Source organism: Cyprinodon variegatus, unplaced genomic scaffold (genome assembly GCF_000732505.1).
Source record: "Cyprinodon variegatus isolate N-32 unplaced genomic scaffold, C_variegatus-1.0 Scaffold1081, whole genome shotgun sequence".
Classification (NCBI taxonomy): Eukaryota; Metazoa; Chordata; class Actinopteri; order Cyprinodontiformes; family Cyprinodontidae; genus Cyprinodon; species Cyprinodon variegatus.
In genome coordinates, this window is record NW_015151534.1 from 224,242 (window position 1) to 237,751 (window position 13,510).

The 13,510-nt window shown below is 37.5% G+C and overlaps 2 protein-coding genes across 5 annotated transcripts in view; one reads left to right on the plus strand and one right to left on the minus strand.

Annotated features, from left to right (window-relative positions):
- smurf2 (SMAD specific E3 ubiquitin protein ligase 2) overlaps window positions 1-6,589 on the plus strand; it is an 87,079-nt gene extending 80,490 nt beyond the window's left edge. For 3 of the 4 annotated variants that reach the window (XM_015400202.1, XM_015400204.1, XM_015400201.1), the window contains exons 16-20: window positions 2,042-2,179; window positions 2,294-2,414; window positions 2,542-2,743; window positions 5,677-5,752; window positions 5,968-6,589. In XM_015400202.1, coding sequence (XP_015255688.1) covers window positions 2,042-2,179; window positions 2,294-2,414; window positions 2,542-2,743; window positions 5,677-5,752; window positions 5,968-6,067 — 637 coding nt within the window. In that variant the 3' untranslated portion in view covers window positions 6,068-6,589. The remainder of the gene's footprint in view (window positions 1-2,041; window positions 2,180-2,293; window positions 2,415-2,541; window positions 2,744-5,676; window positions 5,753-5,967) is intronic. The other variant, XM_015400203.1, reaches the window with a different exon arrangement.
- A 5,863-nt stretch (window positions 6,590-12,452) lies between these two features.
- The window catches only part of cep95 (centrosomal protein 95kDa), an 18,768-nt gene continuing 17,710 nt past the window's right edge, over window positions 12,453-13,510 (minus strand). Inside the window, exon 17 of the mRNA XM_015400194.1 lies at window positions 12,453-13,402. Within this exon, the coding sequence (XP_015255680.1) occupies window positions 13,226-13,402 (177 nt within the window). The 3' untranslated portion in view covers window positions 12,453-13,225. The remainder of the gene's footprint in view (window positions 13,403-13,510) is intronic.

Here is a 13,510-nt window from a genome sequence, read left to right on the forward strand (position 1 = left end):
TAGCCCTATAGGTGGCTCAGATTAGGAAAGACGGTTTTCATGTCATGTAATCATAAATCCCCTTTAACCATCATGTAAGATCAAAGACTGACTGACACAATACACAGCATACAAAAAAGAAAAAAGTTAAATAATATAAGTAATAAAAAATACTAAGCACTGTCAAAGGCAAACAAAGGCATTATTTGTTTTAATCTGCAAAAATGTTCAAATTGTGCTAAATTACAGTTAAAGTTACAAAGATATTAAAACCATGTTCCCAAATATCGGTTTCATTAATTCATTATCAAGATAAAGATGAAAATCATTAGTACGAATAAATAATTTCACAATCACAGAAGCCAAACATGCTTTGCTTTATTTTGCAGTTTTAATTTTCCACTTTTCATTCTCCATAATGATGATTGTTCATGAAAGAGTTCCTATAAATGCATGTTTATTTAAGTACATTTATATGATTTTGGTTTGCCGTTTTTCAAAACTTTAGGCTGAAAGAGCTCATTGCTGGTTAGTTGCAGCTATGTTCAGTGTCTGTCGACCCTCATCAAGCATCCATTTGAGGTGGAACAGGAAGGAGACAAACACAGAACCCTGCTTTATGAAATACTGAATTTTATGATGGTACAGTTGGCATCAACAACCATGGAAATTCACAAATAAAGTATTTATTTTTAGAATTTCACCTTTATTTTCTACTTAAAATTCATTTAATACATTACATTTTTTTCAAACCAATTGTACAAAACAACTAAATGAAAGCACCAGCCAGACCATGTGAACGGAGCGGGGCGCCGCGCCCTTCCCACGCAGGAGGATGTTCGCCAGGACGCTCCGCTCAAAATTTGCTCTGCGCTCACCCTAATTTTCCTGCCGCTCTGCTGAAATCGCTCCACGCTTGCTCAAATTTTCAGGAGCGGGTATTTCCTTCATGTAATGATGCCAGCGCCCTGGGACACACGGCGTTTGATTTAATGACGTGCTTTAAAGAATATGTTTAACTGGCTGTTACATTATCACACTGTTTCCCAGCTGTGAACGTAACACCTCGCTCCATTCATGTTGCCCCATGTTTCCTATTTAACTATTCATTTATTTTATTATTTATTTTGTGGGCGCATAGGAGCGAACTGAAGCGGAGCCAAATCCTTGCTCCGGCCTTTGAATTGAAAACCGCTCTACGCTTCACCATATTTCTTCCGCTGCTCGCTCCATGCTCCGCATCGCTCACATGCTCTGGCACCAGCTGAACAATGTTTACAACAAAGTAATGGCAAATATGTAGGGTTGTCACGATACTAAACTTTTCAATTCGATACCGATACTAAGGAAAATATTCGATACTCGATACCATTTTCGATACCGCTAGGATAAAAACTCCAAATTTCAACAGAAATATTTTGATTAATAATTAAAATACAATAAATAAATAAATACAATAAACAATAAGAACAACATTTTGAGGTTGTATGCTGTGCACAGTATTAAGCAAGCTTGATANTTCCTATTTAACTATTCATTTATTTTATTATTTATTTTGTGGGCGCATAGGAGCGAACTGAAGCGGAGCCAAATCCTTGCTCCAGCCTTTGAATTGAAAACCGCTCTGCTGCTCGCTCCATGCTCCGCACCGCTCACATGCTCTGGCACCAGCTGAACAATGTTTACAACAAAGTAATGGCAAATATGTATAAAAGTTTACATAACAGCCACATAGCATTAAAGTCAGGAATAATGGTAACTCCTTCTACTTCTTCTACTTTATTGGATGAACCCAGTTTTTATCATCGGTTATCATCATGTTCAAAATGGGTTTTTCATTAGAAGAGCTCTTTAAATGGAGTTACCCTTTGTGGACATGAACCTGTAGCTTTTTATTGGTGTTGAGTGACGTCGTGACCAGATCAGGTCCAGTAAAACCTGCAGGCAAACATCAGGACAGGTTTTTGCTGGAGAGTGAAAAACGGCTTCATGAGCAAAACGTTGGACAGGTTTGTCAGTAAACGCTTTGAGTATTAAAGGAGTGTCTAATCCTTCTCCTCAGGGATAATGACATCACAGGCGTCCTGGACCACACCTTCTGTGTGGAACATAATGCCTATGGGGAAATCATCCCACACGAGCTGAAGCCCAATGGGAAGAGCATCCCAGTGACAGAAGAGACCAAGAAGGAGTATGTCAGGTACGGGACTGGACTTAGACAATGATAGCAGAGCCCCACAGCAGCTCCACCTCCTCACTGCTGTTTCTCCTCCTGTGATGTTTTATCTTGCTGACCTTCTTGACCTCCTTGCAGACTTTATGTAAACTGGCGTTTCCTTCATGGTATCGAAGCTCAGTTTCTGGCCCTCCAGAAGGGCTTCAACGAAGTCATCCCACAGCACCTGCTCAAAGCCTTCGACGAGAAGGAGTTAGAGGTAAACCGGCATCAGAAACCATCCTAGAAACCGGCCGTGCATCTCATTCGCTCTCCGTCTTCCGCTCTGTTTTTAATGTTCTAAAGAAACGGGATTTAAAGTTGGAATGAAATGTTTGCGCTTTCAGCTGATCGTGTGCGGCCTGGGAAAGATCGACATCAACGACTGGAGGTCCAACACTCGTCTGAAGCACTGCACCCTAGACAGCAACATTGTCAAGTGGTTTTGGAAGGCTGTGGAGTCGTTTGATGAGGAGCGGAGGGCCCGGCTCCTGCAGTTTGTTACTGGCTCATCCAGAGTCCCACTGCAAGGCTTCAAGGCTTTACAGGGTACTTAATGTCACTCGCCTCTTTTTATCCGATTACTTTAGAGAGCTGATGTCCAGATGTTGCTCCTATCTAGCTGCTGTTGCTTTAGACTGAATTTTAAACTCTGGTCTTGAATTATTTCATCCTACAAAGAAAAATGTTCTTTGATTGTTTAACAGGTTTCAAAACAGACTGAAAGATTGAAATGAATAAGCTTCCATGTTTGCATAGATATGGAAAAATGCTGCTTGTTTTATTTTTGACTTTCATAGTTTATTTTGGTTTTGAGTGACTGACATAACCATCATTTCCTCTTTTAGGTTCCCTGAGATTCAAGATGTCAATTAAGCTTCTGCTTTAACGCATTTAAACATTTTTTTTATCATTATAACAAAGAGTCAAAGGGTGATAGACGGCAGCCTCCGCTTTAAAGAATATGTTTGTTGTGTTGAACAGTTTAGTCCAAACTTTATAAATCTAAGTTCTATAGAATTCTACAGAGCTATGATGTAAGATCTTGTAAAAGGTGTGAAAATCCGTTTTTTACTATGCTAGCAAATGGGAAACCGACTTCAGTAATGTGTTATTGAGGTCAATATTTTGACCTCAATAGCCAGAAAGTAACAAAAAATGTATGTTGGACATTTAAAAAAAGTAGTCATATGTTGAACTTTTGTTAGAATAAAGTAAAAAAAACTAAATAAAAAAACTAAATATCCACACAGAAATTATGAAAATAATGGATATCATCTTTCCTGACTAACTAATCACTTCCTGAGGGACAAAAAATAAGAATGAGGTTACAGCCTGAAGAAATGTTAATGAATAAATGATTAATAAAAAAGAACATAAGGCCCTCCTCTCTACACAGATTGAAAGGATTTGCTTAATTTAAAGCCACTAAAATGTCAATATAAGTAAGTACATTTTTATTGAAATAACGGTATTTTCATTCTGTTTGATCAGGTAAGTTAAACCGTTTGCCAATGCGGATGTAAGAGGATATGACCTAATTATCTTATTTTAGAGGAAAAACTTTTCATACAATTATCAGATCATTTTAATTATGTGCTTAAATGAAGGTAAAATAGGCCTATATTAGGAAATTCTTATTTTTCTTTAATTTAAGAAAAAAACTCAAACTGTTTTTGAATCCAGTTTTTGGATGTACTTGTTTACACCTGGGAAATTGGGATTTGTTTTAAATGTCCTTCTTACTCTCAACAAATTTTAAATATCAACTAAATGGAATTTGCTTGAAAAGGAAGTTTAAAAAAAACTGGACAAAATCCCAATCAGCAGTTGTTTTTGGAATCATTGGTCACGCTGAGGATGCTGTTAGTTGTCTGTTTGTTAAACGCTGCTATACTCTATTTTCTTAATTTATTGCAGGATTATTACAATCCCAAATCCTCCGACTCCGCTCTGCTGAGCTCCAGACCTCCTGCGCAAATCAAACCCTACAGCCTCCGCTGTTTTTCCCGTGTTGCTCCCCTCCGACTTCCTCGGAGCTCAAGGAGAGCATGCGCGATATTAGTATTAATTCAAGAGCAAAACATGCGAAAATGAACCCTTGAATTAATATGACATATTAAAAAAACTCCCCACCATCATCCAGCCAGCATATGTTCACTTTCTGCCCAAATATTTTCTTTTTGTTGTGGATTTTTGTAACAGGGATAACTAGGATCATCCATGGTTTATATGAACTATGTTTGTTCTCTGCTTCCAAACTCAGCATCTCTTCATCCAGGCCTGAGATGAGAGGTTTCTTTTGAAGTAATGAGATGTGCTCTTAGAAATTTTGACAGGATTTTAGAAACTTTTAAGCCTCTTAGACTAGTATAAAATAAATATTTTGATCAAGATGAGAAATCTGCTTCCTGGTATGTTGAAGTACCAATAGTTTGCATCCAATCATTTAAACAAACAGTCTTAGTTTTGGGGAATATATGAGCTCACCAATGAGCCTGGAATGGCTTTAGAATGGCTTAGTCTCCATTCAAACCCAGGTTTAAAGCCTTGCAGGGCAGCCTAAAGCCCACTGCTCTCATTAAGACAGAAAAAAGAAAGGAAAATAGCAAATGGTCAGTTCAGGTTTTTTATTAAAATATGAGAGTCAGGAAATTGTCTATATACCAAACTGAACGCTTGTTGTTCTCTACTTTAAAAAACACTTCAGATTTTAAAATGGAAAAATTTTCTTTTTTATTTTTTCATATTTTATTTTCTTTAAAAGTCAATGGATGTATAAAAACCGCATTTTATTCAGTATTAAATTCTGTTTAAAGTAACAGATTATTAAAAATGTCTGCGGACCTTGATGATTTTCTTTATTCGTACCCCGCTGATTTCTAATTGTTCACCCCTGGAATAAAGTATACATGTAACCATCACTTCTCCCAAAAAGTGCCTGTTAGTTCACTTTAAATAACACGCTGCTGACATGTTGTATGTTTTTACTGTTGGGGACAATAAAGGGATTTTCTATTTAATTTGTAATCATTCTTAAATATGTTTATTTTATAAAATCAGATTAAATTGTTTCATGAATTAAAATAAGAATAAGTACTTAATGGTGCAGCGTATTATTTAATGGTGCATTTCATGATTTAATGGTGTATTTAAATGTTTGAATAATGTTTTGGATAAATGTCACATCTTCTTATTTCATGGAACATGTATTTATTTTATGGAGAAATTCACATTTGCATATTCAATTTTATACTTTTGCTTTCTTCACTCATGATATGTTTAAATTATATCCAAATGTGCTGATGGTACAGCGCCAGTTGGTAAAAGTTGATGCCGACTGTCTTCGGCCAATGACGTTGCAGCAATCTCTCAGACTCAGCTAATTGTGTGGACAGCCATGATGGTTTTTTTCTAAAAGAAAGCTTTAAAATAATCGCTAACTGTGGCCTTAAACTGAGTCTGGTTTGTTTTTATTGCAGGTGCAGCAGGACCCAGACTCTTCACCATTCATCAGATTGATGCCAACACCAATAACCTGCCCAAAGCTCACACCTGGTGAGGCCCACATCGAGTCTTTAGAGGAGAAAACTTTTCTTTTATGGTTAAAAAAGACATTTTGTTTAGTTTTCTTTCCATTTGTCTTTGCACATTATTAGTTTTTTTCATTTAAACGTAAAGGTCAGCGTTCTTCTTGTTCAGGTAAACGTTTGGCTGTGAACCAGATTAGTGTTTCAGGTATTCATGCTGTTTATTTTTTCTTTGTTCTTCAGCTTCAACCGGATCGACATTCCTCCCTACGAGAGCTACGACAAACTGTACGACAAGCTACTGACGGCGATCGAGGAGACGTGCGGCTTTGCAGTGGAATGAGGCTACGTGTCGTCTGACGCAGTCGTGCTGGACTCTGATGAAACCTTGCCGCTTTAACACCTCCCCCTCCCCCCTCCGAGGACCCCAGCCTACAGTCTTCCTCCTCTCCCACCCACTTCCACGTTCCTCCATCATCTGTTCAAACTGCAGCTGCATCCTGTCTTTTCTTTGGTCTCGGTTCTTTATTTTTTGCTCTCATAAAAAAATAAAATAATTTAAAGGTTTTTAGGAAATTGTTACCAGCTTCAAAAATGTACCATTGACACATAAGAACAATTTGCTCAAGCTACTGAATCTGTAACACTGCAGGTAGCTGAGTCATTCCATTAGTAGCCATCTTGGTCTCAGTTTATCCCTCTAAGTCCTCATGGCTGCAGAGCTGGTGTTCCTTCATCCTGCTGGAGCACCTTGGATTCACCCTACCTCAGTATTTGAAGTTATTCATCCTAAAATGCTGTGGAGCAGCTTAACATTTTAATGAATTGTTTCTTCACACCAGCAGTCATTTAGTACTTAAAAAAATTTAATAAAATCTGTATCAGGTGGAAAGAGGCCGTCAACATTATGCAGAATCTTGAGATTAAGGCTTTTTTCATCCCAAAACGGAGCAGGGTGGCTAAAGATTTAGTATCCCTTAAATTGCTTTGTTACATTACAGCCTCATACTCGTTTGTGTAAAGGTAGACAATTAGCATTTTTAATGCGTCGAAATCTATAAAAAGTGTGTATTTTACATTCAGCACCCTTTCACTCAGAAAACAACTCAAATTAGATTGGAGAGATTAATCTGAAAGTTCTCTTTAGGTCTGAGTTAGTCCAGCTTACTGCTGGGCTTTGATCCAATCAGTTCCTTGGTAACTGTTCCTCTGGTAACAGTTCCTCTGGTAACGGTTCCTCTGCTGGTAGGTCTGGTTTTGGTAGGTCTGGTTTTGGTAGGTCTGGTTTTGTCCTGTCAATGGATGTAATTGGCTTTCCTCCAGTAGCGCTCTGTAATTATTTCCTATTAAACCTGACCAGTTTCTCTGATCCGCTGATGAAAAGCATCCCCAACATGAAGTTTTTCCTCAGTTCTTTGCATACGACTGTACAAATAGTTTTTGCTTTACTTTGTTTCAGAATTAATCCATAGTAACTCTTTGGCCTCCTGCCTGCCGGATCTGAGGAGTTCACACCTAACTCTTGTCCTGCTGGCAGACTGTTCCACAGCTGATCTGGTTTCATTTCCTGTCGGTTATGGCCGACGGCCGTCTGTGGGTAAAGTTTGCCGTTGTGGTTGCAGAGGATGTTAATTAAAGGGTATCTGAGTAAAAGGGGTTGAAATCATATACACACCTAAGTTTTTTCTGTTTAAACGCAAATTCATGCATCATCCTCCTTCCACCTTACAATTTTGAACTGACCTGAAAGAAATGCTGCAAAATGCGTCGCAGTGATGCACTTTTTGCAAACCGAAGATGTGAAAAAGTGCAAAGGATATCAATACTTCAGCAGACACTGCATGTCTGTATCAGTCCGCACGCACACAGACGCGTTCTAGTTACGTTTCACCTTCAGTTTGCCGTATCTCACTGCAGAGCTGATGAAACCTCACTTTTTTCTGGGGCTCATCTTCCTCCTCACCTCTGCACACGACTGTCTGCAGCAGCATGCACGCCTGTGATATGCTGTTGATCTAACCCCAGACCACTCGCTGATGGATCATAGCTGAAAAAAAGGAGACACACACACACGGGAGGAGGTTTTAAGCAGATTGCTTTTCTTCGTCACATAATTTTAGATTTTCTCACTTTTTACACTTCAGAGCACTTTACGAAATCCGCAGTGATGGCATGAGTGCTACTTTTATGTGGGATTAAAGTATATCGTTTCCTTTTGTGTGTGTGTGTGCGCCCATATTAGTTATACGCAGATAAAAAGAAGTATCTATAGACCTGTAATTTTTAAGTATATATGTACCATGATATAGCTATTTTGTATATTGTTGCTTGTTTTTCTTTGGTTTTAATTGCACGCATGTTAAATCTCTGCATTCTCAGGTGAAGTTAGAAGTTTTTTTTCTTATTTTATTTTATTTTTTTTACAAAAAAATAAATAAATTTGGCTAATATGTGAAGAATCTAAAATTCAGAAAGCTTTTCTCCCTGTAGGCGGCCATCATGCAAATAGGAATATGTAGGTCCGTTTCAAAACTGAAAATTTGAATTCCACCGCTGAAATGTTTTTTATTATTATTATGCATCAAATGGAAGTTAAGGATGCAATGCTTTTAACTAATCAGGATCTTATGGGTGAAACCATCATCAGCTCTCTGAAAGCCAAACAGTGAGACGCTCCTTTATGAACGGAGGAAGTATGGATGGATGTTTGAGTTTATTTTTTAATAGTTTTTTTTTGTTGTTTTTTTATATATATATTTTTTGTCAAGGAAAAAAATATCAAATTCATTTGTATACATTTAATTGCAGCCATGAACCCGATTCATATCACGTTTATATCAGGCAGGAGGAACACGAGTACGGAACGTATGCAGTCCTTGCGAAGTTTGCGGGAATTCAACAAATTATGCATCTAAAACTTTTCTATTAACCGTACAGTTATTGGACTGTTTTTTTGTTTAATGATTTTAATCATGTTAACACATATTTGTCACTACCCCTCCAATCAGTGCAGAACTTTGCAGCATTCACTTTTTTGAAAGCAACAAACTTGTACATTCTCTAGATTTGACACCATCAAAAAAAAAAAGCATTGGTTTAAAAAGGTATGTAGCAATCTTTAACCTGTTGCAAGTCAAAATGTTGAATACACGCTCCTCCCCCTTGTTTGGAACATTTAAACATGGATGCCACATTTTCTACATGCATGTTTGTCTGGGCCCAGTAGAGCTCAAACGGTTTTCCGAAATGTATGTTTAAATTTTTGTGTCTACGTCTGAGATTTTTTGGGGATTCAATTCAGTAAAAAGAAGCAAAACCCTGTTTTTTTTTGTTTTGTTTTGTTTTTTTTCTAAAACATTTTTATGGCATATTTCCTTTGATTTTTATATTTATTTCAACAGTATACATTTGTTCATAGTTTCCACTTTAGCTGCTCTGTGAGTTTGTAACTTACACTTGTACATAAGGACAATAAAGACGCAAAGTAAGAAACTTCTTATACCCTTGCAGAACACTGAGCAATAAAAAAAGTATGCTGTTTGAACCCAACAGCAGTATCTTTTATAGAACAACATGCTTTATTGTCTTTTTTTTGGGGGTGGTGAAACTAAGACACTGATTATTTCTTAATGTGTTTTAAATCTGAAAAATATTAGAAAATTAAATTTAAGCTTTCCACTTGGTAACGTAAGTTATTTTTAAAATGTTGCTGAGTAATCTTTTGTGGAGTTAAACATCTGCAGTGTTAATGATGTAGCCTCGTGAGACCATCCTGATCTCGCGAGCTTTCAAGATTTCACTCGCTAATCAGTCTGGAGACACGGCTTGGAGCCGTTCACCAAACGAACGTCCAATCAGCGTTGGCTTTGAGGCGGGTTGAGGTGTGACGCAACGAGAAGCGCGACATTTCAGTCTAAAGAACATGGCGGCTTCAGCCGATGAAACTAGCGTTAGCGTGGCTATCGAGCAAGTTTTATCGGAATTACAGAGTATTTCTTCACTGAAAGAAGAGCAAAACACTGCTCTGGAGGCTTTTCTCAGAGGAAAAGATGTTTTTGCTCTTCTCCCGACTGGTTTCGGCAAGAGTTTGATCTATCAATTGGCTCCTCTTCGTCGTCGCTCTGTTACGTCATATGCTTCGTTGATCTGATTGGTTTATTTGGCCTGTCTATCACCAACATAGGCCAATCAGCTAACCAGTATTTTCGCCCCTTCCCAAAATTACTTCAAATGAAGGTTGCCAGATGGATATGCGGAGCAAATCCATCTGGCGGAGTCAGGTTATTAATGATTTCCCTAAGATAAAAAAGAAAAAAAAAATCATCTCCGAAACCTTTTTTTTACCATTATGAAGTAGTACAGCTTTTTGATATTTAACAACACATTGTTTATATCATACTATTTGTAAAGAGGAGTCCATTTCAATAAGCAGGTTTAACAAACTCAAATCCTCAACTCTCAATTCATTGAGTTTAAGGTGGGAAACTGAGTTTTCAGTTTCATAAAAGCTTCTATGCATTGTTCAGTCAACACGAAGTAGGCCTACTGAGTTGAAAACATGCATAACAACTATACAGTCATGAAAAGGTTTGGGCACCCCTATTAATCTTATATCTAAATATTTGGGTGTTTGCAACAGCTATTTCAGTTTGATATATCTAATAACTGATGGACACAGTAATATTTCAGTATTGAATTGAAGTTCATTGGACTAACAGAAAATGTGCAGTATGTGTTAGTTATCAGGGCAAATATTAGAAAGGATGTATTTTATTAAGTTATCATGATAGAGCTTAGAAAGCTGGCAGTATCAATCTTGGCTAGTGGTTTGTGTTTATTAGACTTGTTTTTAGGGACCACTTTTCCTGGCAGTCATGTTTTTGGTTTGAGGAAAAGTTTCCAGAGAGGTTCCACACATACAGAAGGATATCATGCAAACTCAGTGCAGAAAGGCAACATCTGAACCCAGGATCTACAGAGTTGCACTGCAGAAATGTAGAAACACCTAGATTTGCCTTGTTTTTCCACACCAGACCTTTGAAACTTTAAAGGTGTGAAATCCCATTTATCACATAATTTTTAATTTATGAGGGATTATTTCCACCAAATCGATGCAACTAACCTTTAAAAAAATGTGCATTTCTTGTAAAAAAAAAAAAAAAAAAGTTTAATTTAATTTTCTCATTTTAAGGGGTGAAAGCTGCATCATGTAGAGGCAGAAAATGAATTTGAGAGTTTGATGTTAATTATTTGGAGTAATGTCAACAATTTGTTAAAACAAAAACTTAATGCACAACAGAAGAATTCAGCTGAGGGTAGCTGATGGACACAATCTGCTATAGCTGCAAGGATCCAGACTGAAAGCTTCCACTGACCTACTGCAGCATTTACTAATGTCGAAGAAGCCAGCATCATCGACCTCCTGGGTCTTCCTGGTGAGACTTTGTGAAAGTCAGTGTAAGGTCATGAAATGAGATTGTTCTTTACCATAAACATTGCTTCTGTGAGAACAAATTTGATTGGACCAACCTGCTGGATGACAGACGCCTACAAACGGCTCTGGGCTCAGACTGTCGAGTCTATCTCACGTTCAGTAGATTGAAGAGATTTGTGTTTATGGACGTCTGTGTCACTGCTCGTACAGGATTTTTTTAATTAGTAAGCTTGGTTCATGCTAATAATAATTGAACTACATTAATTTCACTCTGGAGAAATTCTCCTCTGCATTTAACCTATCTCTGTGGTGAGCATTGTGGGGTTAAGGGAGCCAGAGTGGCGGTCTGTGGGGCTTGAACTCAGAACCTCCAGCAGCCAAACGCAATGCTTTAACCATTAGGTCACCAATGGAAACAGAAATTCTTTACCATTTTATTAAACGCAGATTTTAAGGCCGCATTTATAGAAACTTTTATGTATTTCATTATTTATATAAAATAAATGCAGGAATAATAATTTTTCAATTTCTGCTATTAAATTTCAAGTAAATGTGAAGACATTAAATAAAATAGATTTTAGTTGAGGTGCTTTCATATTGTATATGCTGCATAGCTAACATTTGACCAATTAGGTGTCTGGTCTGCTAATGGTTAGCATTAGCAAATATTGAACTTATCCAGAAGGAAAGTGGCTCCTCTGCCCTTTGCTTCCTTACGTTAGCATCAAGATCCAAACCTCTGCCGGTGTTCTCCCTCGTTTTGCTTCTTTTGCCTTGAATTTGACTAATTAACACTTAAAAGTTCAACCTACTATTCCTATTAGTACAAAAGTTGGAATGGTAACCAGAAGTAAATATTTAAATACACCGTGGATCAATCAAATTGTATAAAACAGTTATCTGCTCTATTTCCCCTTTTGGTAAAATAAATACTTTATTCTTCGCCATTGAAAATTTTTTTGGTTTTAAATAAAATACATTTTTTTATTTTTTTATAATTTTGATGAAAATGTTGTAGCTATGACCCATAATTAACTGTTGCACAGGAAAGTTTGAAATAAAGAATATGAAATTATGTAATGAATTTAGTAAATGTTCAGGTTTTATGTAAATGAGGAAATATACTCCATATTGATTCTGTTGGGTTCTGGAATTAACAGTTGACCTCGTCTGACTTACAGTAAAGTGTGTCCCAGTGCCGTCCCCCGTTTGGGTTTCCTCCTCGAACTTTTGACTGAAATGTTTTTATCCTATAAGCCTTAAAACAAAGTAAAATGTACATCTTATGCAAATAAATTTAATGCATTTAAACCAGTGATTCCACACATTTAATAGATGTTGATGTTTGTTTTTGCTTCATATCCACAAAAAACAATGTGCAGAATTAAGTGGCAGAATCAATGGGTCCTTTTAGGTTTCATGATTTGGTTAAAAATAGAGTAACAATCAAGCAGAGGTTAAAGTGAATTCATAAACAGACTGATTACCGTTGCCCCTGGTGACCAGAGATCAATCCAGGTTAATTTAAAATCAAACATTAAAGTTAAATAAATAATCCCCTCATGGTTTACGTATTAAAAAGGAAGACATCTTGTGTAAAAGGAAGATAAAGTTAAAACTCGTCAGTGTGACAACTTTCTCTCTGCGGTCCTTATTTGGCAACAAAGGGAACATTTCACTGTTTCACAATAAAAGCACAAATGACTGCAGTCAGGAAAATAAAACATTCTTATTCAACACGTTGAACCGAGGAGGAGGAGGACATGGAGGAGGACTTGGTCCAAGATGTCTGAAGTTCAGGAGTAGCAGCAGAAGGGAGGAAGAGTTAGCTACATGAGCTAAAGCTACATTTTGTCAGTGTGTGAAATTCATTAATAAAACTTAAGATTGCGTTCTCACACTCGTCACGTTCTCTTCTGTGCAAATCTAAAAAAAAAAGAGGCCTGAGAAGGTTTGTGCGTTAGATTCTTGTACCGTTGGTTCTGAATTACAGTAATCTGCTGCAAGTCTTTCCGTGGATGTAGATATAATCCCAGATTTGGACCTGCACTGGTCTGGTTTTCCTGGTCAGTGTAGATAGCTGGTGTTGTACTGGAAGGAAGCCATGTTGACTCGGCTCCGCAGCCTCTGGACCTCTAGATCCTGGAAGTAGTCGTCCTCATCGTTCTGGATGATGATTCTCTGTAGGTCCCTAATTTCCCGCTCCATCCGAGAACGCAGCTCCCGCTTCATTTTCAGCAGAGCCTGTAAACATAGAGGACTGGATTAATGCCTCTGAAGTTGAACTTTCCCGGACGTGGAGAGTTTTAACATGCCTAAAGCCGGGCATACACTGTAGGATTTTTTTGCCCT